The sequence below is a fragment of the Miniopterus natalensis genome, chromosome 10, assembly GCF_054644295.1.
Source record: "Miniopterus natalensis isolate mMinNat1 chromosome 10, mMinNat1.hap1, whole genome shotgun sequence".
Lineage (NCBI taxonomy): Eukaryota > Metazoa > Chordata > Mammalia > Chiroptera > Miniopteridae > Miniopterus > Miniopterus natalensis.
In genome coordinates this window covers 26,795,768-26,817,583 of record NC_142090.1, presented here as the reverse complement: position 1 = coordinate 26,817,583, position 21,816 = coordinate 26,795,768, and the positions used below count along the sequence as shown (strand labels likewise).

Genomic DNA, 21,816 nt, shown 5'->3' with positions numbered 1-21,816 from the left:
TTTCCACTTTGCCACTAGGATTTAAATTTCCACTTTGCCACAGCATCATTCTGCGTCTCATAAAGTTGTTGACTAGGAAGGTGGATAGCAGCAGTATCTAGTAGTTGATGTTTCATGTTAACAAACTCACAGAAATAGGTCAGGTAGATAAGAAAGGGGGCAGGGGGAGAGAAGAAAAGAAGAAGGGAGGGAGACTGCAGCCTTCTCTGGAAAAGACACTTTTTCTTTTCTCCAATTGGCCATGGATTGGGTCAGATTTGGCCAGTCTAGAACATAGACCAACACTTACCACAATTTAAAATTATATTTTTTGTGTCATCATTTATTGTTTTTGTTCTCTCTATAATGGAAGCTTCACAAAGGCTGGGACCATATCTCTGTTTTTGTATAGAACTATCTAGTGTTATGAGTAAAGACTTAGGAATATACTCGCTGATTGCACAGACATCCAGTGAGTGAAGGAATTAACCAACTGCATCAAAATTATCAAGGGAGCTTATTTAAAATGATGGATTCTGATCACCACCCCAGGCCAAGTATATGAGTTCGCAGGGCTTGGGGCACAATGCACAGGCTGGCTTCTCCCAGTTGTCCGTGATCTCTATAACTTCACCCTAGGAGAGTATAATCCTTCCCTCTAAGTCACAGTCAGTAATGCCACAGTCGAAAGTCTCATCCTGTGAACATACAGACACTGTAAGAAACTGTATGTTCACATTCACTTTTGACTTTGAAAAGAACCTCATTTCTCTGTCTTTTCTCTTTTCCTAAAGGCAATAGGTAGCCAGGAGAGGGCTTGGAAGGGCATGAATATCAGTTCTTCACTCAGCCACCTCAACAGTTAGGGAAACAGGTGACTGAGGAGGTATCAACTAAGACCAAGGAGGCAGGTCAAGACCCCTCTGTATTCTCTCTCACGTCAGTGTTTCTCTCTCTTTCTTTCTCTCTCTCCCCCTTCCACTCTCTCTGAAAAGCAATGGAAAAATATCCTCAGGTGAGGATTAAAAAAAGAAAAAAAGAAAGACCCCTCTTTCTTCAGTATTCTTCAGTATTCCTAAACAAAACATATAGAAACTCAGAGTAAAAAAAAAAAGTCTGTCATGAGGAATTGGGAGGGACTTTTAAAGGGTAGGTGAGTAAGGAGAAAGGAATATACTTGAAAATTCTAACAGGAAACTAAAAAGGTTATGGATCTTACTATAAATAACCCGTGACAACTGCTTTGGTTTATCTCACTTAAGCCCAGAATATTCCCTCTTGCCAAAACACTGTTTACCACCAGCTATATTTTTGAAGACTTAGAGCAGGTGTGAATTTGGCAATTTTTCCATAGGAGTAGACTGTTAGAAAGTTTCATATTTCCTCTTTAATCTCCACCATCACTGTATCTATCCTCTTTCGTTATCATCCATCTACTTTAATGCACAGGAAGCAGTTAGTCAATTTCAGACAGTGACATCTTTGTATTTCCCATGGATTTAATGGAATTGGTGTGGAAATACTAAGGTGCTGCTATATGGAATCAGAGTATTTTTTAATGTGATGTAGTGTATAGGGAAGTCCCTGATTCATGGAGAGAGGTGTTTTATATATAGAACATGCAATTAAAGCAGAGGAGGTCTTATTGGCTAGAAAGAATCTACACAAAATATGTGTAGGCATTTTCAGGAAAGATTCAGCTTTTAGGTCTGCAAGGTAGATAAAAGGGCCTTTCCTGTTACCCTTTGTCAGATTTTTGTTCCTTCCCTGGGGCAGAAGATGAGACAAGTTTGTACCTTAGGCTAGCTGCCAACCTGGACCTCTACCCCTAAGCCCTAGTCCCAGTACTCCTTAGTCATCCTCTGCTTCTGTCAGTTAGTAATAGAGGTCGTCACAAGGCATTGGTTACTAGTCCTTGACAAATGGGTCTTTATTTTAAATGTGATCTGGGTCCTGAGTATAGTTTATGGCCCTTCTTTTCTGTAAGGTATAGATCCAAACCACTTATTCCACCCTTACATTCCCTATTCCATCTCCACTTCTTTTATTCTCAGAAGATAAACCTTATTTGCATCTCTGTTGAGATCAGTGCTACCCACTTTTTATCCCTTTGTTGCCTTCTTACATGTAAAGTAGCTCATATCACACCCTACTTTCCAAAATAGAATGTATCCCTCTATTCATTCATCCTGCCCCATTCTTTCTGTCTTAGAGCAAGAAATGGTAGGTTAGCTTTCTTTTCAAGGCAGGGTGGGTCTGTTTCCTGGCTCTTGACATCTTGCCTCTTGGTGGTTTGTACTCTTTTGCATCTTCAATTTCTTTCCACTAGATTCTTCCACAAATATGTGTAGGCCTCTGTTTTATAACAAAACGAACATAAACCCTTTTATTGGTTCTGCTGTTTATTTAAATTATATCCCATTAAATCACCAGGCCAGTCCTTATCATCCATCCATTCAACCTTTCAAATCTTCCTTCCTTCCAAATCTTCCTTCCTTCCAAATCCTCCCTCCCTCCCTCCCTCCCTCCCTCCCTCCCTCCCTCCCTCCCTCCCTCCCTCCCTCCCTTCCTTCCTTCCTTCCTTCCTCTTATTTTACACATTAGATAACCGAGCCCCAGAAAATCAAAAGAACCAACCAAGGTCATACAACTCAGCTGTCATGAATTGTACTAGGGTTTTTACCTTTCAGTTAGATGGTAGGTTCATTGTTGCTTTCTAAATGTTTAACCCAATTGATGCTATATAATCCTTGGGGTGGGACATAAATAGGGAAAAAATACTAGAGAGATTACTTTTTTCAAACTGTGAAATGTATTATTTATATTTTAATTTTATGGTTGTCTGTCAGATTAAAAACTGTTTTGTTCTACTGTGGCAAGCCTAGTTAGCTATTAGCATGTCCAAAACTAAATTTAAAATCTAAATTTGTTTATGAGAGCTTTGTGGTTTACGTTATAGGTTATGCACCATGGAGAAGAATTCAAAGTGACAACAAATATGTGCATGTTAGATAATGCCATCTGCCCATTTGGATTAGTGCGGCTATTCTAAAATACTGTGAGATGCTGGCCCAAAGCCTGTCATGTTTCAAGATAAGGGGCAGATTGTTATTCTAAAACCTCAAATTAGAAGACTTGGTTTGAAGTTGAAGAAGGTTTCAAGTCCTGTAGTTGTTCATTCAATACATATTGGAGCCTCTGTTCTAGGGTGTTGGGGGCACTAGTCTAAAGAAAGACAGTGATGGATAAGAAGCCATCTATTGATCAGAAAAGGCCCTCCTTTTCTCCTCGAAACCACTGCAAAAATAACCCAGTCTTTACTGAAGTCCGTTATTCCTACATTAGGAATACTGTGTAGATCTGTCTTCTATTATAATGCAGGTTCCATTTGATAGGCTACTTCTGGAGTGTTTTTTTTTGTTTTTTAAAAAATATCTTTATTGATTCCAGAGAGAGGGAGGGAGAGGCAGAGATAGAAACATCAACGATGAGAGAGTCATTGATTGAGCCCCCAACCTGGGCATGTGCCCTGACCGGGAATTGAACCCCGATCGCCTGGATCCTAGGTCGACGCTCAACCGCTGAGCCACGCCTGGCCGGGCTGGAGTGGTTTTGACAGCTAAGAAACCTCAGAGGGACAGTAGAGTGGGAGGACACATGGGAGTGAATATTTGAAAAGGAAAATGATAGTCTATATCCGTCTGTGTTTGTTTAAATGATCAACAGAGTTAGAAAAAGATATCTTGTTATAGGGCCCTGGTAAGATTAGTGGCACAGAGCTGGGGCTTTAGACTAAGCAACTATTTAACTTGCTGTGTGACTTTGGTCAGGTCACTGCACCTTCATGTATAGACTTCACTCCTCCTCATCTCTAAATGGAGACTGTACTTGGTCCTTTAAAGTCCTTTTTAGTACTGACATTCTGTGAATCTGCTGGGGAGACTGAGAAATCTGAAGTGTCCTGAGGTGTTTTTTGTGATGGGTATAGCCCATGCAAGGAGTAACCTTTGAGAGGCATTGTGGGTCTGTGGCATGGACTGATAATGCAAGGGCCACATCTGTGCTCTGTAACAGCTCATGAATGGTGTGGAGCATTCAGTGCTGTGTGACAATGAATGAACTAAGGTCTGGCAGTTCTATGTTAATTTCACATTCTCTATTATTATAAAAATATAGTATAATTATGCTCTGAGACTCTGGGATATAGTTGATTCTTAAATTTCTTCTGTGCAATGATTTGTGACTGCTTAAAAACGTGTTCCAGGTCAGTCAGGGAAGAGAGGAAAGGATGAGAACAACTTCAAACAGTGGTAGAAAAGTATTCTACTGGAGGGACAGGGTAGCCAGATAAGAAAGGTTGGGAGAGGTTGCTTGCTTTCCCAGTGCTTAGGAAATCCTGATTTTAGTACAGTCATATGAGTATCATTGCTTCTTTCCTTTTATTAATGAAAGTTATTTCTTTTCTCCTTTGCAACACATAGTACATAATAATTGGTATGCTTGTGAACTAGGAAACATTAATGGTAGACAACAGATGCTTGTGATAATAAAGCACTCTTAGCAGGTGGGATATTGCTGACTCTCTTAGCAGTTGGGTGCCATCCATACATGAAATGGGATGTCATCCACTCTTTTTGTAAAACCAGCATTTTTCTAAGGAGATTTTTTTTTTGGCGCATTTTTTAAATGAAATTTTGCTATCTTTACAATTTTATGCAGGTATGGCTTTATCACAGTCTAAGGTGGAATAGTTCATAAGCCATACTTCTAAAACTGACTTATTTGTATACATTTTTGGCATTCTCTTTCAGCTATGATGATTTTGTTGTTAGAATAATATGTAAATTTGGAGAAAAATAATATTGAGCAACTCTTACAGTGTTCTTTTGTCCATGGTTGTAGTTACAGATTTTTCTTTAAAAAATTTTTTTTATTGATTTTTTAGAGAGAGAGAGGAAGGAATAGGGAGAGGGAAAGCGCGCGAGAGAGAGAGGAGGGGAGAGGGAGAAACATTGATGTGAGAGCAGAATATCTATTGGCTGCCTCCTGCACAACCCCTATGGGGGATTGAGCCCACTGCCCGAGCATGTGCCCTGACCGGGAGTTGAACCAGCAACCTTTCAGTGCACAGGATGATGCCTAATCAACTGAGCCACACCAGCCAGGGCAGATTTTTCTGGAAAACCAATATTAATTGGAGAAAACAACATTAAGAATTTAAAGTATAATTGGTCTTTTAATTTTTATAAACTTTAATTTTTAGAATAAAACAATTTTTTTGGAATAAAAATTATTTAATTAAGTATTTAAGGTAGATATAATTAGTAAATGCAACATATATTATGGGCATGTGTATAAAAATCATAAACTGTAACGAGGACGTAATCACACTTACTATTTTTCTATTCTAGATATTTGAATGGTGGTATTTTCGCAAGTATGGAACATCATTCATTGAACAAGTCTCAGTAAGCCACTTGCGCCCCCTTCTGGGAGGGGTTGACAACAACTCCTCCAACAATTCTAACTCAAGTAATGGGGACTCAGATTCCAACAGGCAAAGTGTCTCAGGTATGAAAAGTCCTTCCATTTGCAGCAGTATTTGCTTACCCTTACTAAATTACTATATGACAGCAACAATGTTATTATGTAAGTATTAGACTTCAGAGAAAAATTCAGTTTATTTTCCCAAGTTGTTGACAATCTTTACCAGGGAACTAGTGTATAAGTCCAGGGAAAGGAATATTTATTTTGTTTAATTTTATTTTTTCTTTTATTTAATATAGCCAGTGATCAGTATTCTGAACTTGAGTCTCCAGCCTCCTTGCCCCTAGTTTCTCAAACATGACGCATGTATCCATTTTTTTCATGCTAATTTCAGAATCTTATGTCTTAATTGGAGCTCATAACTTTGCTTCTCTGCTTAAATGGGTTCATTGATTCTCATTACGCTGAAGATAAAACCCAGATTCTTTCACACAGCATAAGCTGCTTCTAACTTACTTTGCCAACCTTGGCTTGTCACAATCCTGTCTCTCTCCTTTTCATTTCTTGAACATGCTATGTTTTCTGAAGACCTTTTGCCTAGAAGTCTGTCTCCCTGTCTCCTGTGTTTGCCCAACTTTTACAACCCAACTCAAATGCTGTATCCTGAGAAGCTTTCTGTGATAGGTTGTACAAAATCTCTCCGTGTTTACTGGCTCTTAATAGTTTTATCTTTAGCAACATTTATCAAATTGTACTATAATTTTTAAACATACTGTTTTATTATAGTACCTCTAGCATTTTGCAGTGTATCGTTTCATTGAAACTCAGTGAATGAATGAGCATATACAAGGCCTGTGCTTTCTCCACCCATAAAAGAAGAAGGAAGAATATAATTTTATGCCTTAGACCACGGTCTCTTTATCAGCTCAGTAAACATTTCCTAAGTCCCTAATATGAACCTGGACTTGTACAGGTTCTTATGAATATTATGTCCCCATGGAACTCTCATGTCTAGTGATGGAGACAAAATGATTAAGTTCTCTGACTGTATCAGGAGAACATCCAGTGCTATAGAGAACAAAGGAGAGGACTTGACCCAAACTGGGGGAAATCTTTTGCTTCCTGAAGGAGAGTGCACAAGTTTTGAGACTTGAAGAATAAAGAGGAAGAAATTAAAAAGCTAGGTTAGATGGATTTTTTTCTTCCTCCCTAGAATAACTCAGTCCGCATTTCATAATGGTCTAGCCAGCTGATAAGCATTGTATATATATTTTATTCCAGATTCAATGCTCTCTTAATCCACCCTTTGCCAGCCAGCCATGAGTGGCAATGGGCACCTCTAGGTACTCATTTACTTCATCCTACTTACATTTCATGTGTAAGAGATGGCACACCAAGGTGACAAAATTGTCTGGGACTTTGTAAACTCAACCACTTTCTGAAAGAAACAGAAAGAGACCTGAGCAAAGTGAACCATTACTTTAGCTAGCTACTCTAACAAGTGTGGCATATTTTGTTAATGAGAAATCTTGATCACTCAGTAATCATCATATAAGCAATTGTGGATAGTTGCCATCACTTTGCATCTGCTGTGAAGACCCCAGAGATTAAATGTGCTCTTGTCTGAGTACCGTAGTCTTTGAATGATACAGAACATTGTAGAAAATTAACAGATTGAAAACAGAAAGCATCCTCATTTAAGGCCATTCTTTATTATGAATACATTTTTATTTTCATTAAAATTATCTCTCTACCTAATTTAAATCTGTTGACTTCATTCCTTAATGTAATGAAGAGCTCATGCTCTTCTTATTGTCATTATAATTTTGCTGTCTATCTTTGTGAATGCCATGAAAAGCTTTATGCATTAAATACTTTTATAAAAATATAGTCAACAATAATCATGGAAATTCTCAATTGTATTTGTACTGAGTTATTACCTGACAAAGACTGAACTTTTGAATATTATTAATTCAATTCCACTAGCATTAACTAAATACTACTATGCATGAAATATTTCTATTTATAATATATGTAGTATTTATGATCTGATCTCATAACACTGTGTGCAAATAGTTACATTTAAGCAAATGGAAATTATCCTAAGTATTTTTAGGGTTCAATCTGTCCACTTCTCCTTGACACTTGGTTTTATAATATTTGGCTAATTCTGCCCAACAAACATGTATGATGGTATGGAAATACCAGGTACCATGGGACTAATACCATTTTCCTCTTCTTTTTTTCTTTTAGTGATTGTTATTTTTTAATAAGAAGTATTATAAAATTGCCTGTACTTATCTCTACCCTTAATTACTTCCTATAGTCTGGTTTCAGCTAAGTATAAAGGAAAAAGAAATTTGAAACTGAGGGTAATCAGAACATTTTCTTAAAATGATTTGTTTAAAAGTTCCTAGTGCCTTAATAATAATAAAATGACTATTGCCTTAATAACAGAAGGGTGAATCTATTGAATTTCTTGGAGCATCATAAGGCAGTTCTTTGCTGACTCTCACATAAAATACAGCATGGCGAACGAAGTCTCGTGGACATTGGCAAAGGCAACTTTAAAGATATTGCTTATTTGAGAAAAGCATCGAAAACATTGAAAATACCAGTTACAAACATTGGTCTATATGAAATTCATAGTCTAGCTCTTTTCTTAAAGAATCATTTGTTTTGATTAAATGCTGAAAGACCTGGCCTACATTAGAATAATTTGGGATGGGGGGAATGGGGAGTGAGAAATTTGTGATTGTTACTGGGCAGACTTCATATATTTAACTTTTGGATCTGTGCAAATTGACCTGAGTACAGACCCTCTCAAAATTTGCAGTGTTCTTTATCTTAATGTAGCCAAATTTTAGATTTTTTGACTTAGGTTAATATTTATGAACATTTCACATGTTTTGCATTATTTGCTATTTTTCTCACAAATACACAGTTCCTGATAAATCCTGCTGATGTATTTGCCATTTCACCTGCTGCCATTTCGTAATTCAACTTAGCTTTTGAGTTGATATTGCTAAGTCATTAACTTCTCCTTGTCTTAAGGGCCAACTTCTCCTTGTCTTAAGGTAATGGATTCTCAGGACCCAATAACATTCTAAAGTTGTGTTTATGGAAACATCTGCTTGATAATTTGCCCTGTTCTCAAATAAGAAGCTATAAAGACAAGGTTTGCAGTGTTCAGTTTCTTCAAGATATTTGGAAAAGTACAGGGTGTTCCATCACATGAGAAGTATCCTTGCCAAGGTCAAGTTTAAATTCTCTGAGACACTTTAATAGCCTCTTGCATAGAACTGGATCTTTAGACAAATTGGTTATAGTCATTTGGCTTCCTGTCACAAATCATCTCATTTTAATCTCATTTAATTTATATAAGATACATATCTTTTATATAAAACTTTTAAAAAGAATTTCATCTGCAATTCTAAATTAAAGTTTATTACATAACTAGAGGCAGTTCAAGCACTGATTAAATACAGATAATGAATTAAAGAAAAGCAATGGAGATGAAGAAACTCAGGTAGAGTGCTAAGATATATCCTAAGACCTTCATAGAGCCTTGAATTCTTGTAACACCAGAGCAAATAATTTTCTCCATAGAAAGTCATACAGTTCAAATAATAACTAACAGTCTTAGTGCCTATTATCAGCTTTACATGTATTAACTCATTTAATCCTCACAATAATCCCATGAAGCAAATATTATCATTATCTTTATTTTATGGTTGAGGGAGCTGAGATACGGGAAGGTTGAGTCATCTGCCCAAGGTCAGTGGCTGATAACCTGGGTGGTCTCACTTAAAAGTCCAAGATCTTAAGTACTAACTAAAAAATTTAGTCCAGATCCTCTGTGAGGTTTATAAACTCAAGACTAATGCAATTATTAAGCAATTAAACTGAATCATTTCATTAAAACCCTATACTCTAGTATACTGAAGTGACATTAGCCAAAAATCAGCTCAGTGGCAGGATTGCTGATGGTTGAGAGCTCAGGCTCTTGGGTCAGGCTGATGTGGCCCTAATTTTGACTCCATTGCTTACAGATTGTCACCTTGGGGAAGTCACTTTAACCTTTCTTAATATCTTAATTTTCACACATGGAAATAATGATATTTTCTACTTCATAGAGTAGTCTGAGGATTAAATGAAGTCATGCAGAAATATCAAGTCAGAGGACAACCATTTGGCAGTGTTCTCCAGATGAACTGACTTTTTTATGAATATGATAGGAAGGATGGAGATATGGCTGAGGGTTCAGCTAGGTCAGTGACTCATTATTATAACCAGGCCTTTCACTACTTACATTTCAAATACATACCTTAGCAAAACTGCAAATTGCTACATGTCAAGGACCCTTGGAGTTGTTCTCTAATAGTCTCAATCAGGGGAAAATCAATTTGTACTTGCCAAAATCTGTGTATGTGTTGAAAATTATTCTCTTAGCCAATGCTTATTACGTCTTTAAAATCTTTTGCCACTAAAATTTACATTCTGGCATAGATCAGATTTCCAGTTAAATGGTGAACTTTTTACTCTCTGGTGAACATTTATTCACAATTTCCACATTATTTGGTAGGGTGATTGATTTACAGAGTAACATTTTTTGAATTGAAAGCTACCTACATGTTACTTTGTGACTTCTAATAATTTTTTAAATAATTATTTTGAAAAGTTATGAAAGCAGGTAAAGCTTAATTATTTAAGAAAATGGATATTTTGTTACTCTTAATGATTGCTTAAAATTGACCTGTATGATGTTCATGTCTGAAATTGAGTGGTTTGGGGTTAATCTTAATTGTTCTAATATATCTGATGAACTTTAGTTAGGGCCCTTTTCTGTTATACTTTGGAACTAAAAGTATTTAAAAGTATTATTAAAAAGTGCCTAACAGTTTTCCAGAGGAGTTTTCAAAACTGGTTTCTCTAGTGGAAAATTTAATTGATGAAAGCACACAGGATTTAAAAAATATGATGTTGCAGGGTAACAGGTCTGTTGCATACAGTGGGTAATTATTGGGCAGTCTGGATACCAGGCCTTAATCTCAATTGGTATGAATCTTGTGGAAATTACGTAGCTTTTTTTATGCTTTACTCTTTACTTCTGTGAAAAGGCCCTACTCTATGCCTCCTCGCTAACTTATGTAAGGGATATAGATGACATGAACTTTAAGCCCCTTTATAAAAAGGCTCAATGAAAATCAAGCTTATAGCTATAACAAAAGTTGCTGTTGCTGCTGTTTGTGATAATATTACCACCATGATCAGATTTGAGACTCTGATGAGGTGGTAACTTTTTAGTATAAGAAATCTTCCTAGGCTATGAATTAGTAATTTACATATTTGAGGGACCCAGAAATAAGGAATTTATATGTGTGTATACACACACACACACACATACACACACACACACACATATATAAATATATATATAAGATGTATGTATATTAAATTTTAGGACAAAAAGGTTTTCAGAGTTAAATAAGTTGGATGTAGAATAATATTTACTTCCATGTTATTAAAAGTCTCATGACATTAAAACCTTTTAATTTTTCTGAGAATTAAGTTCTCTTTTTCCTTGAGGATTGTGACAAAGGGAAAGTCTTTGATTCTCTCAGAACATTTATTCCTTCTATAGAGCTTTTTCAGTTGGCTGTCAGATAATGGTTCAATACGATTTTCTTTTCTTTTTTTAAAATATATCTTTATTGATTTCAGAGAGAGGAAGGGATTGGGGGGAGAGAGACAGAAACATCAATGGTGAGAGAGTCATTGATTGACTGCCTCCTGCATGCCCCCTACTGGGGATTGAGCCCACAACCCGGGCATGTGCCCTGATGGGGAAACGAACTTTGATCTCCTGGATCATAGGTTGATGCTCAACTGCTGAGGGTCAGGCCCCTTTTTGACTTTTTACCAAGGCTAAATAACCTCCTCTTTGTCATAAAATGTATCTTTTTTTTTTTTTTTTGTAATACAGGGCCTAGTGCAGGGACTAATGCATAATAGTTACTTTGTACATGTTTAAACCATGCAGTCCTATGAATGATAGGTGGGCATTCTAGAGGAGTACCTGATTATGAAAAGGCATGAAATAGCATCATTGAGATGGAAAGTTTTAGTAGGGAATGGTGAGAGGGAAGACTGAAGAAAAGATTGGAGCTTGATTTTAAAGTCCTTGGTGGTAGGCACCATTTTTTTAATGTTCTCTGTGTTCCACACAGAAACTTATCATAAGGAGAGAATCTGTTCTGTAGGCTTTGGGAACTAAACAAGTGCTGTTGTATTATTTACTGCTTCTCTTTCTCTAATTGCATTATTGCCTACATGTCAAAGTCTGAACATTTCTGTCAGCAGTTAGGGGCAAAGACTTGACTGTGGGGTGCTGCAGATGGAATCATAGAGGACATGTTTATTGTATCAGGGGCATATTTTTAACTGAACTATTAATGATGGTAACAAGCCCTTGAAGGAGTTGTAGTAAACTTTGAGTGCTTCTGAAGTGTATTGAAATTGTTGATATTAATGGAGAATGGAAAATTCCTTTTGGAGATAAACTTTTAATTCTGTCTTAAATAAGGAATTTATTTCTCACAGGCACAAATAAGAGACTTGACCTCATGTGGAAAAACACTTTTATCCTCTGGAGATCTGAATTTAATTTTTGACTTAAATCTTCATATTCTAATATGTCTGGCATTTTCAACCTTTGTCCATATCATGAAACCATCAGGCAATCTGATATTTATGGGTTAGAGTGATTCCAAACTAAAGTTTTTGTGGTAAAGATAAGATGATGAAACAGAGTAGCAAAGAAGAAATTAATGTAGCTGTGATCTATTTTGAAGTGAAACTTTGACATGTATTCATATTTGACCTCTAGATTGCTTATTCTTAAAGGAAAATTATACCTTCCCTGCACCCTCAATTTGAATGATGTAGCTAATGAAGACATTTTGTTATGTATTTCGTCACGTTTTTTTAATCACTCAGAACATTTTACATTTTTTACAGTTATTTAGATCCTAATTTTTAAGGTTCAGGGGTAGTTGAAAAAACTAACTACAGACCATGTGTGATACTAATGTTAACAATGATTTTTTTTGGTTTGATTTTTTTACTACTATGTTTAAGTTTAAATTACATTGTTGAGTCCTTTTTTATGAAAGGTGAAGACTATGCCTATCTACCTCTCCCAAGGCCTGGTTTTGGTAAATTGTATTATTCCTTTTTTTTTTTTTTTTTTTTTATAAAGTTCAGTTCCCTAATAGAAGTAGGAATTTCAAAATGTTTCTAGCACCCCCTGCTGGCTACCTTGTGGCACTTCCTAAATAAGGATAGCATCTTCAGCTACTGCTCATAATACTTTAGGTATGTATACACACTATTTCTCTATGGAATTATTTTTATTTAGAAATAATTTTATTTGCATACAATATATAAAGTTGTATTGAAAGTTTACTTGAAGGCAGTTTGCTTTGTAATTTGTCAATTGATATTTGAATAGTGCTTATCCTTCCAGGCAATATAATGATATATTTGCTGGAGACAAATGATTTGCCATAACTGTTTAACTAATATTTCAGATGAAATTCAGTGAGAGAGAGGTATCTCCCCAAATGTATCTGTTTTATTATAAATAATGACACCATGAGCATCTTTGTGCATAAACCTGTGTGCATGTTTATTGTATGCTAACTACAAAGCTTGCAATATTTATAATAAAGTTTTAAGAAGAGTACTTTGAATCTTGAAAGACATCCTCTGAGGAGGGGTTGGGAGTGGTAAGAATCTAAGAGTTATAATAGCCACAAGGACAGCGATCATGGTTGGTTGGCTCACCAGTGTGGTTCAAGCCATGACCTAGAGTGCATGAATGACACCTCTTAGGGGCTTTTTGTTTGGGGAAAAAGTAATTATTTAAGGGAAGCATAATTTTTTAATTAGTGCCTTATGAGTGACAGCCACTGAATTTCAGTTTCTTAAGAATAAAATTCAAAGATTCTAAACTGAGCAAAGATCATTTCCTAAATGACAAGTTAAGCTAACTTTAGGGCCATTGTTTATAAACATTGAGCAAATTTTAAGTGAAATCCTGTCCTAATTTAAAGATAAATTTCTCTTTTAAATAAAAACATATCTTCTTGTTATGTGTACACTCTTCATTCTGTACTTTTAATAACAATTTATTGCGATTACTCAACATTCCCATAATGCTTCATGTTCTTCATTTTCACACTGTATTGTAATAATGGTTTACCTGTTTGTTTCCCCCACTGGTTGCTCAGTGCTCACTGGATGGATGGGTGCATGAAAAAATGAATATTGAATATAACAGGACTGAGGGTAGAATATTAATGTCCCACCCATGGCCTTTAATGTTCCTTTGATTTCTACAGTAATTGCTCACTTTTATGTGTGTATATCTTTAGGTGTATTTTTTGGCTGACCACACACACACACACACACACACACACACACACACACACACACACGCGTGGATGTTTTAAGTAGTGTTAACTAATTTTACTTTCTAATAAAACATTGTTCATCCAAAGAAATGTGGTATTCTGAATCAGTAGAAAGTCTTAATCATAGGCTGTCTTAAAAGAATGGTAGCTTGTTAGTCATATACTTAATATTATATAGTCCTAAAAGCTAATGATTGACTTTTAAAAAAAAAATATCTTTATTGATTTCATAGAGAGGAAAGGAGAGGGAGAGAGAGAGATAGAAACATCAATGATGAGTCATTGATTGAGCCTGCAGCCCGGGCATGAGCCCTGACCAGGAATTGAACCTGGATCCCAGGTTGACACTCAACTGCTGAGCCAAGCCCGGCCAGGCAGTGATTGACTTTTCTATGTTAAAGTCCTGTGGTTCTAATTTTTTATGGCTCTTGTATAACTAAGATGTATAATCTATTAGTGCATGCTAACATTATGATATTAGTATGATGATTAATGTGTGAATCTGCATAGGTAAGCAATGTTAAATGCTTTAAAACAATTTAATTTCATAGCATTTCTCCCTATAATAATGCTAGCTGTATTAATTTTTCTATCATTCCTTTACTGCAGTGTAAAAGCAATTTGGTGAATTATCACAAAATCAATATTAACATAGACCCTAATTAAAAAATCTAAGGCTCTTTGTATGTTATACCGTAGAACTTCAGTTTAGCTTGTCGTATATAAAGTTATTATTTTAGAGAACAGGAGGTAGTCTTACTTCTAGCTATATCTTCTACTTATAACTTTAGAAATAAACTTATAGAATCTGTTTAGACCTCTTAAAATGATTGTAGAAGTTATAAACCAGCTGATTTTGGCACATACCTTGATTTAATAAATGAAGAAATTTGGGCCCAGAGAGATGAGGTGAAGTTTTCCAAAGTCGTGGTGCCTGAGCTACATTTCCTGATTAATCACCAGAGTTCTTGCACATTGGAAGAAAATAGAGAATAAAATTATCTTATCAAATGGCCAGGAAGGGTGTTTTGCTGAATTAATTAGCTTGTAGCTGTAGTGTTTCTGAACTATGTGTAACATTTTCATATTTCTCTTCATTGCAGAATGCAAAGTATGGCGAAATCCACTAAATTTATTTCGGGGCGCTGAATATAATCGGTAAGCATTTTGACAACTTGGGAAACAAATGAATAGTTTAGAGAGCAAAGACAGCAGCAAATGTTTTTGCTTGTTCATTTACTAGTCATTGTGAGAGTCTGTTTAGTGCTTCTGTTCTTTGATATGACCCTCAAATGTTTTGATTTTTCTGTTTTATAAACATTTTAGCATTGAGATTGGGATAATGTAAAAAAAATATAGTTTTTGGAAACTTTCTATTATAGTTATTCTTTTCATTATATATTATACAGTCAAAAATTTTGACACATACTTGGAATATGGTTGTGAAGATGCCACAGAAGTTATGTTGAAATTTAATTTTGCAGAGTAATTAGCCAAACCAGAATTGTCATAGCTTTGGGGAAGTGTCTGTTTATAATACTAATTAGGGAAAATTTTCACTAGCTAGTGCTAGTAAAATTTTAACCTACAAATATATGGGAAAATGTTTATTTCTTTTCTGCTGATATATTTCTTAAAGGAAGAATAAGATGATTAAAAATATATGTAATTTTTTATTCATTGGCAAAGCTGTTTTAGTATGAAGTTAATGGTTTATATTTCAATTCCTATGCAGCTTAATATTTTGTAGGTCATGCTTTCCTCTCTCAAAGGCGTAAGACCATCTTATTTCCCCTTTACAGGTATACTTGGGTGACAGGACGAGAACCTCTGACTTATTATGACATGAATCTCTCTGCCCAGGACCATCAGACATTCTTTACTTGTGACTCAGACCATCTTCGTCCTGCAGATGCAAGTACGGAAAATCCTTTAGTTGCTGTGAATGAGGGCTTTTTGATCTGTTTTAAGTAGTAAGTTTATTACTTTTAGAATATGGCTCTATAAAAACCCCAAGAAGCCCTAGCCGGGTTTGCTCAGTGGTTAGAGCGTCGGCCAACGAACTGAAGGGTCCAGGGTTCGATTCTAGCCAAGGGATCGATCCCCGGCCCCTGTTGAGGCACGTGCGGGAGGCAACCAATTGATGTGCCTCTCTCACATCAGTGTTTCTCTTTCTCTCTCTTCCCCTCTCTCTCTGAAAAAGCAATTAAAAAAACATCTTTGGGTGAGGATTAAAAAGAAAGAAAGAAATTAATTAATTAAAATAAAATAAATAAAAACCCCAAGGGATGTGGAATTCCAGTCAAAATGGCTGCATTGTTAAGTGAGGTACTGCATCCTCCCACAATCACATCAAAATTACAACAAAACTCCAGAAAAACTCATCATTCAGAATGACCTGAAATCTGGCTGAATGGAAGTCCTACAACTAGGGATTTAAAGAAGAAGACACATTGAGACTGGGAGGAGGGGCATGGATGCCAAAGGGCTAGTCCCATACCCATGTGTGGCAGATTGGGAGGGATATGTCAGCTGCAGAGGTCCCCCGGAGGAGGCAGGGGTCTCAGCCCCACACCAGGTCTCCCAGCCCAGGGTTCCAGTGCTGAGAAGAGAAGTCCCCATAACTTCTGGCTGTAAAAACCAGCGGGGATTGAAGCTGAGGGAGACAGAGGGCTGCTGGAGCCCCAGGAAGTTCCTCTTAAAGGGCCCATGCATGGACTTACTCAGACTTCCACTGAGCTCCAGTGTTGGGGCAATAGCTTGCAAGGCACCAGTCACATACGGGGAAGATCTGAATTGTCTGGCACTGAGGTGAGAGCTGTGGGTGGAGAGCAGCTTTCTCCCAGGCAGAAGTGCTAACAGAGGCCATTGCTAATTTTCTGAGCACTTTGCCCACAGACCAGCAGGTGGGTGCCATATCTGAGACTCCATCGACCTGGCTCACAGTTTGTCCCACCCTGGTGATTCCCTGAAGCCCCACCCCACCCAACTTTCAGGAACACCCAAGCTGTTTCCAGTGGCTTTTCCATAATAATGGTCTATCTTGGTTCATGCATGAGATTTTCCTAAAATCTCTCAAACAAGCAGCATCTGACCTCAGTGAGCCCCATACCTCTTGCTAAGTGGTCCAGGGCCTGGCACTAGCAGCAGCCAGCCTTGGTTCACAGCTTGGCCTCACTGGGGCACCTAACCCCAGCACAAGTAGCAGCCATCTGCAGATCCCTTTGTAGCTCATGCCGAGTGGCCCCCAGCAGAACACAGGAAGAAGCTGATCTTGGCCTGCACCTCCCAGAAGGCCCCAGTGGACAGCTTCAGACCATGCTGAAGTATACCACCACCCAACTACCTACACATGTGACACATACAAGGGGTGGACTTAGCAGGCACCAGAACTTGCTGAAGGAAGTCCTGCTCTGTGGAGTGGGACCCTGCACAGTTCTCACAGGTTGGTGGTTGCAGACAGTCCTTGCAGCTGATCATCCTGGGGGTAAATCCCTCCCATTGACAAGTGAACAGCAATCAAGGCTCAGCTACAAGAGGAGGGTGTACACAGCCCACATGGGGGGCACACCTCAAGTACCCAGCTTGAGTGATCACGGAGTTGGTGCCACTGAACCCTATAGAACATCTACTATATTAGGCCACTCTACCAAGCCTGGGAGATGGAGCAGCTCTACCTAATACATAGAAATAAACACAGGGAGGCTGCCAACATGAGACAAAGAACACATGTCTCAAACGAAAGAATAGAACAAAATTCCAGAAAAAGAACTAAACAGGATGGAGACAAGCAATCTACTAGATACAGAGTTCAAAACACTGATTATAAGGATGCTCAATGAACTTAGGGGAAAAGCAGATGCACTTAGTGAGAACTTCAGCAAGGAATAGGAAATGTAACAACTGAGATAGAAAACATAAAAAAGAACCAGTCAAAAATGAAGACTACACTAACTGAGATGAAGAATAAATTACAGGGAATCAACAGTGGGGTAGGTAAAGCCAATGATCAAATCAGATATTTGGAAGATACAGAATCAAAAGACACCCAATCAGAACAGCAAAAAGAAAATAGAATCCAAAAACTAGAAAAGTGTAAGGAGCCTCTGGGACAGCTTCAAGGATTATAACATTCATATCATGGGGATCCTGGAAGGAGAAGAGAGAGAGCAAGAAATTGAAAACCTACTTGAAAAAATAATGACACACTGACACTCTCTCGGGACTGGAATTACAACTGGAATTACAGCTAAAATATAGAAAAACCATCCTGAATAATCAGCTGCAACTGAAAACGAGCTGGAGAGCACCCTCATAGCCAAGGAGGAAAAGTGGAGACTGCATAGAGACTGACAGGAAGTGCAGAGGCACAGGAAGGCTTGTGGGCTCCTACAGGCAGTAGCTGAAGTTCCTGAGGGATACTTCTGCTGTGGGGGGGTTCCCACTGAGGACTCTGGGGCCTAACCCCAGCCTGGGCTTCCAGCCAAGAGCACCAGAACTGAGAAAGGTGCCCACATAACATCTGGCTGGGAAAGGTAGCAGGGTTTCTGGCTGCCAAGGAGAAACAGCTGGAACTGCAGGCACTCTCTTAAAGAGCCAATGCACAAAGTTTTGTGTGCAGTCACTCACCTTGGGCTCCAGCAGAGGGAGGGCAGAGTGTACTGGAGCTGTGTGAGGAGGACCTAGGGTTGTGAGCTCTGGAGACACAGCTCAGAGGGCTCCCCTCAGGATTCCTGTGCCTAGTCATTCCCCCATACTGCAGAGGCAAACATTTACCTTCCAAGCAGCTTTTGCCTGAGGAGGAAGCAATTGCCCCACCCTGGTGGAACACCTTTTGTCCTACCTCCTGTAGTTTGTACAGCCTGGGGCTCATTAAGATAATCAGATTAATCAGCCTGCAGGCAGAGGTAGACTTCAGAGTGCTTTGATTCTTTGCCTGATCTGCTTCTGGAACCAGGGCTTGGAAAAGCAGACTTTGGTGTGCATCTTGTTCCGGTACAAACACACCCAGCCCCAACAGAGGGGACCTCAAGCCTAAGGTTGTTGATAGCTCCAAACAGGGTACTCAAGGCCAGTCATAAACAGCGTCTGATATTGGCCTGCACCAGAGACCTTCCAAAAAGACTGAGAGTCCTAGCAGGCCTACTTAATACATAGAAACAAACTCAAATAGGCAGCTGAAATGGGGAGACCAAAAAACAAGCCCCAAATGAAAGAACAAGAGAAGTCCCCAGAAAAAGAGCTAATTGAAATGGAGGTAAGTAGTCTCAGATACAGAGTTGATTGTTAGAATGCTCAACAGCATGAAAAAAGATATGAAAACTCTGAAAAATGACCAGCCAGAAATGAAGAATAGCATAGCAGAAATAAAGAATACATTGGAAGGATTGAAGAGCAGATTAGAGGAAGCTGAGGATTGGATCACTGAATTAGAAGACAGGGTAGAAAAAAATCACTCAATCAGAGATCCAAAAAGGAAAAACAAATACAAAACAGGAGGGCAGTCTAAGGGAGCTGTGGGAAAAACATGAAATGTAACAATATTCGCTTCATAGGAGTGCCAAGGGAGGTTGAAAGTAAGCAAGGGTTAGAGAACCTGTTTGAAGAAATAATGGCAGAAAACTTCCCTAACCTGGTAAAGGAAGAAGTCACACAAGTTCAGGAGGCACAGAGAGTCCCAAGCAAGAAGAATCCAAAGAGGCCCATTACCAGACACATCATAATTAAAATGCCAAAAATTCAAGACACATAATATTAAAGGCAACTAGAGAAAAGCAATCTGTTACCTACAAAGGAGTCCCCGTAAGGCTGTCAGCTGACTTCTCATCAGAAACTCTACAGGCCAGAAGGGAATGTCATGAAGTATTCAAGGTAATGCAAAACAAGGATCTGAAACCAGGACTACTCTATCCAGCAAGGCTATTCAAAATAGATGGTGAAATAAAGAGCTTTCCAGACAATAAAAGGCTAAAGCAGTTTATCACTATCAAACCAGCACTGCAGGAAATGTTAATGGGACTGCTGTAATAAGAAGAGATAGAGAACAAAACATAGGCATAAAGAATTAAAATGGCAATAAGTAAGGACCTATCAATAACCTTAAGGACTTTAAGGGACAGTTCAACAGCATTACAGTCATAGTTGGGAACTTTAACACCCCACTGAATTCACTTGATAGATCTTCCAGACAAAAAGTCAACAAAGAAACAGTGACTCTAAATGGCACACTAGATCAGATGGATTTAATTGATATTTGCCGAACAATTCACCCCAGAGCTGCAGAATATACATTCCTCTCAAGTGCACATGGGTCATGCTCAAAGGTAGACCATATGTTAGGACACAAAACAAGTCTCTGCAAGTTCAAGAAGATTGAAATCACATCGAGCATCTCAGATCACAGAGGCATGAAATTAGAAATCAACTACAGTAAAAACACTCAAGAACATTCAAACACATGGAGGCTCAATACCATGGTTTTAAACAATAAATGGGTTACCAATAAGATCAAGAAAGAAATGAAAAGCTTCTTGGAAACAGATGAAAATGATCACGTAACAACCCAAAATCTGTGGGACACAGCAAAAGCAGTCCTAAGAGGGAAGTTCATAGCACTGCAGGCCTACCTCAAAGAGTAAGAAAAATTTTTATAAACTATCTAACCCTACAACTTAAGGAATTAGAAAGCTCTCCTCTGAGGCCATCCAGACCAGGAATTTTGTTTGCTGCGAGTTTTTTTATTGCTGCTTTGATTTCATCAGTTGTTGTTAGCCTATTCATGTTTTCTGATTCTTCCTGATTCAGTTTTACATGGTCCCACTCATATGTGGAATCTAATAAACAAAATTGACTGAGGAACAAAATAGATCCAGTGACACAGAAACACGGAACAGACTGATGAACATCAATGGGAAGGGGTAGGTGGGGGAGTGGGTGGGAAGAGATTAATCAAAGAACTTATATGCATATATGCATAACCCATGGACAAAGACAAAAGTGGTGAAAGCCTGGGGGGAGTGGATGTTGGGGGGCGGGGATCAATGGGGAAAAAAAGGGAGGATATCTGTAATACTTTCAACAATAAGGATAAGTGCACATGGGTCATGCTCAAAGGTAGACTACATGTTAGGGCACAAAACAAGTGTCTACAAGTTCAAGAAGATTGAAATCACAATCTTGGGGGAGTGGGTGGGGAGAGATTAATCAAAGAACTTATATGCATATATGCATAACCCATGGACACAGACAAAAGTGGTGAAGGCTTTGGGGGGAGTGGATGTTGGATGGAGGGGATCAATGGGGAAAAAGAAAAAAAAAAGAAAAAAGAATGACAGAAAACTTCCCGAACTTGGTTAGGGAAGTAGACTTACAAGCCCAGGAAGTTCGGAGTCCAAAACAGGGTGAACCCAAGAAGGCCCACAGCAAGACACATAATTAAAATGCAAAAGGGTTAAGACAGAGAGTGAATCTGAAAAAGAGCAAGAGGAAAGCAATTAATTACCTACAAGGGAGCTCCCATAAGAATGTCAGGTGATTTCTTAACAGAAACCTTGCAGGCCAGAAGGGATTGGCAAGAAATATTTAAAATGATGAAAAGCCAGGACTTAAAACCGAGATTACTTTACCCAGCAAAGCTACCATTTAGAATTGAAGGACAGATAAAGAGCTTCCCAGATAAGAAAAAGTTAAAGGAGTTCATTATGTGAATTTAAAGTGTCTTCTTTAAGAAGAAGAAGAAACCCAGGCCCTTGTGGCTCAGTTGATTGGAACATTGTGCTGTGCACCGAAGGTTCATGGGTTCAATTCCTGGTTAGGGCACACACTCAGGTTTCGAGTTTAATCTCTCTTCCATCCCCAGTCATGGTGCTTATGG

General features: G+C 38.1%; 1 protein-coding gene across 4 annotated transcripts in view; it reads left to right on the top strand.

The window, feature by feature from the left end:
- The window catches only part of ST7 (suppression of tumorigenicity 7), a 334,384-nt gene that overhangs the window by 146,000 nt on the left and 166,568 nt on the right, over positions 1–21,816 (top strand). For all 4 annotated transcript variants that reach the window (XM_087821058.1, XM_087821055.1, XM_087821056.1 and 1 more), the window contains exons 3-5: positions 5,391–5,550; positions 15,047–15,101; positions 15,746–15,861. In XM_087821058.1, coding sequence (XP_087677184.1) covers positions 5,391–5,550; positions 15,047–15,101; positions 15,746–15,861 — 331 coding nt within the window. The remainder of the gene's footprint in view (positions 1–5,390; positions 5,551–15,046; positions 15,102–15,745; positions 15,862–21,816) is intronic.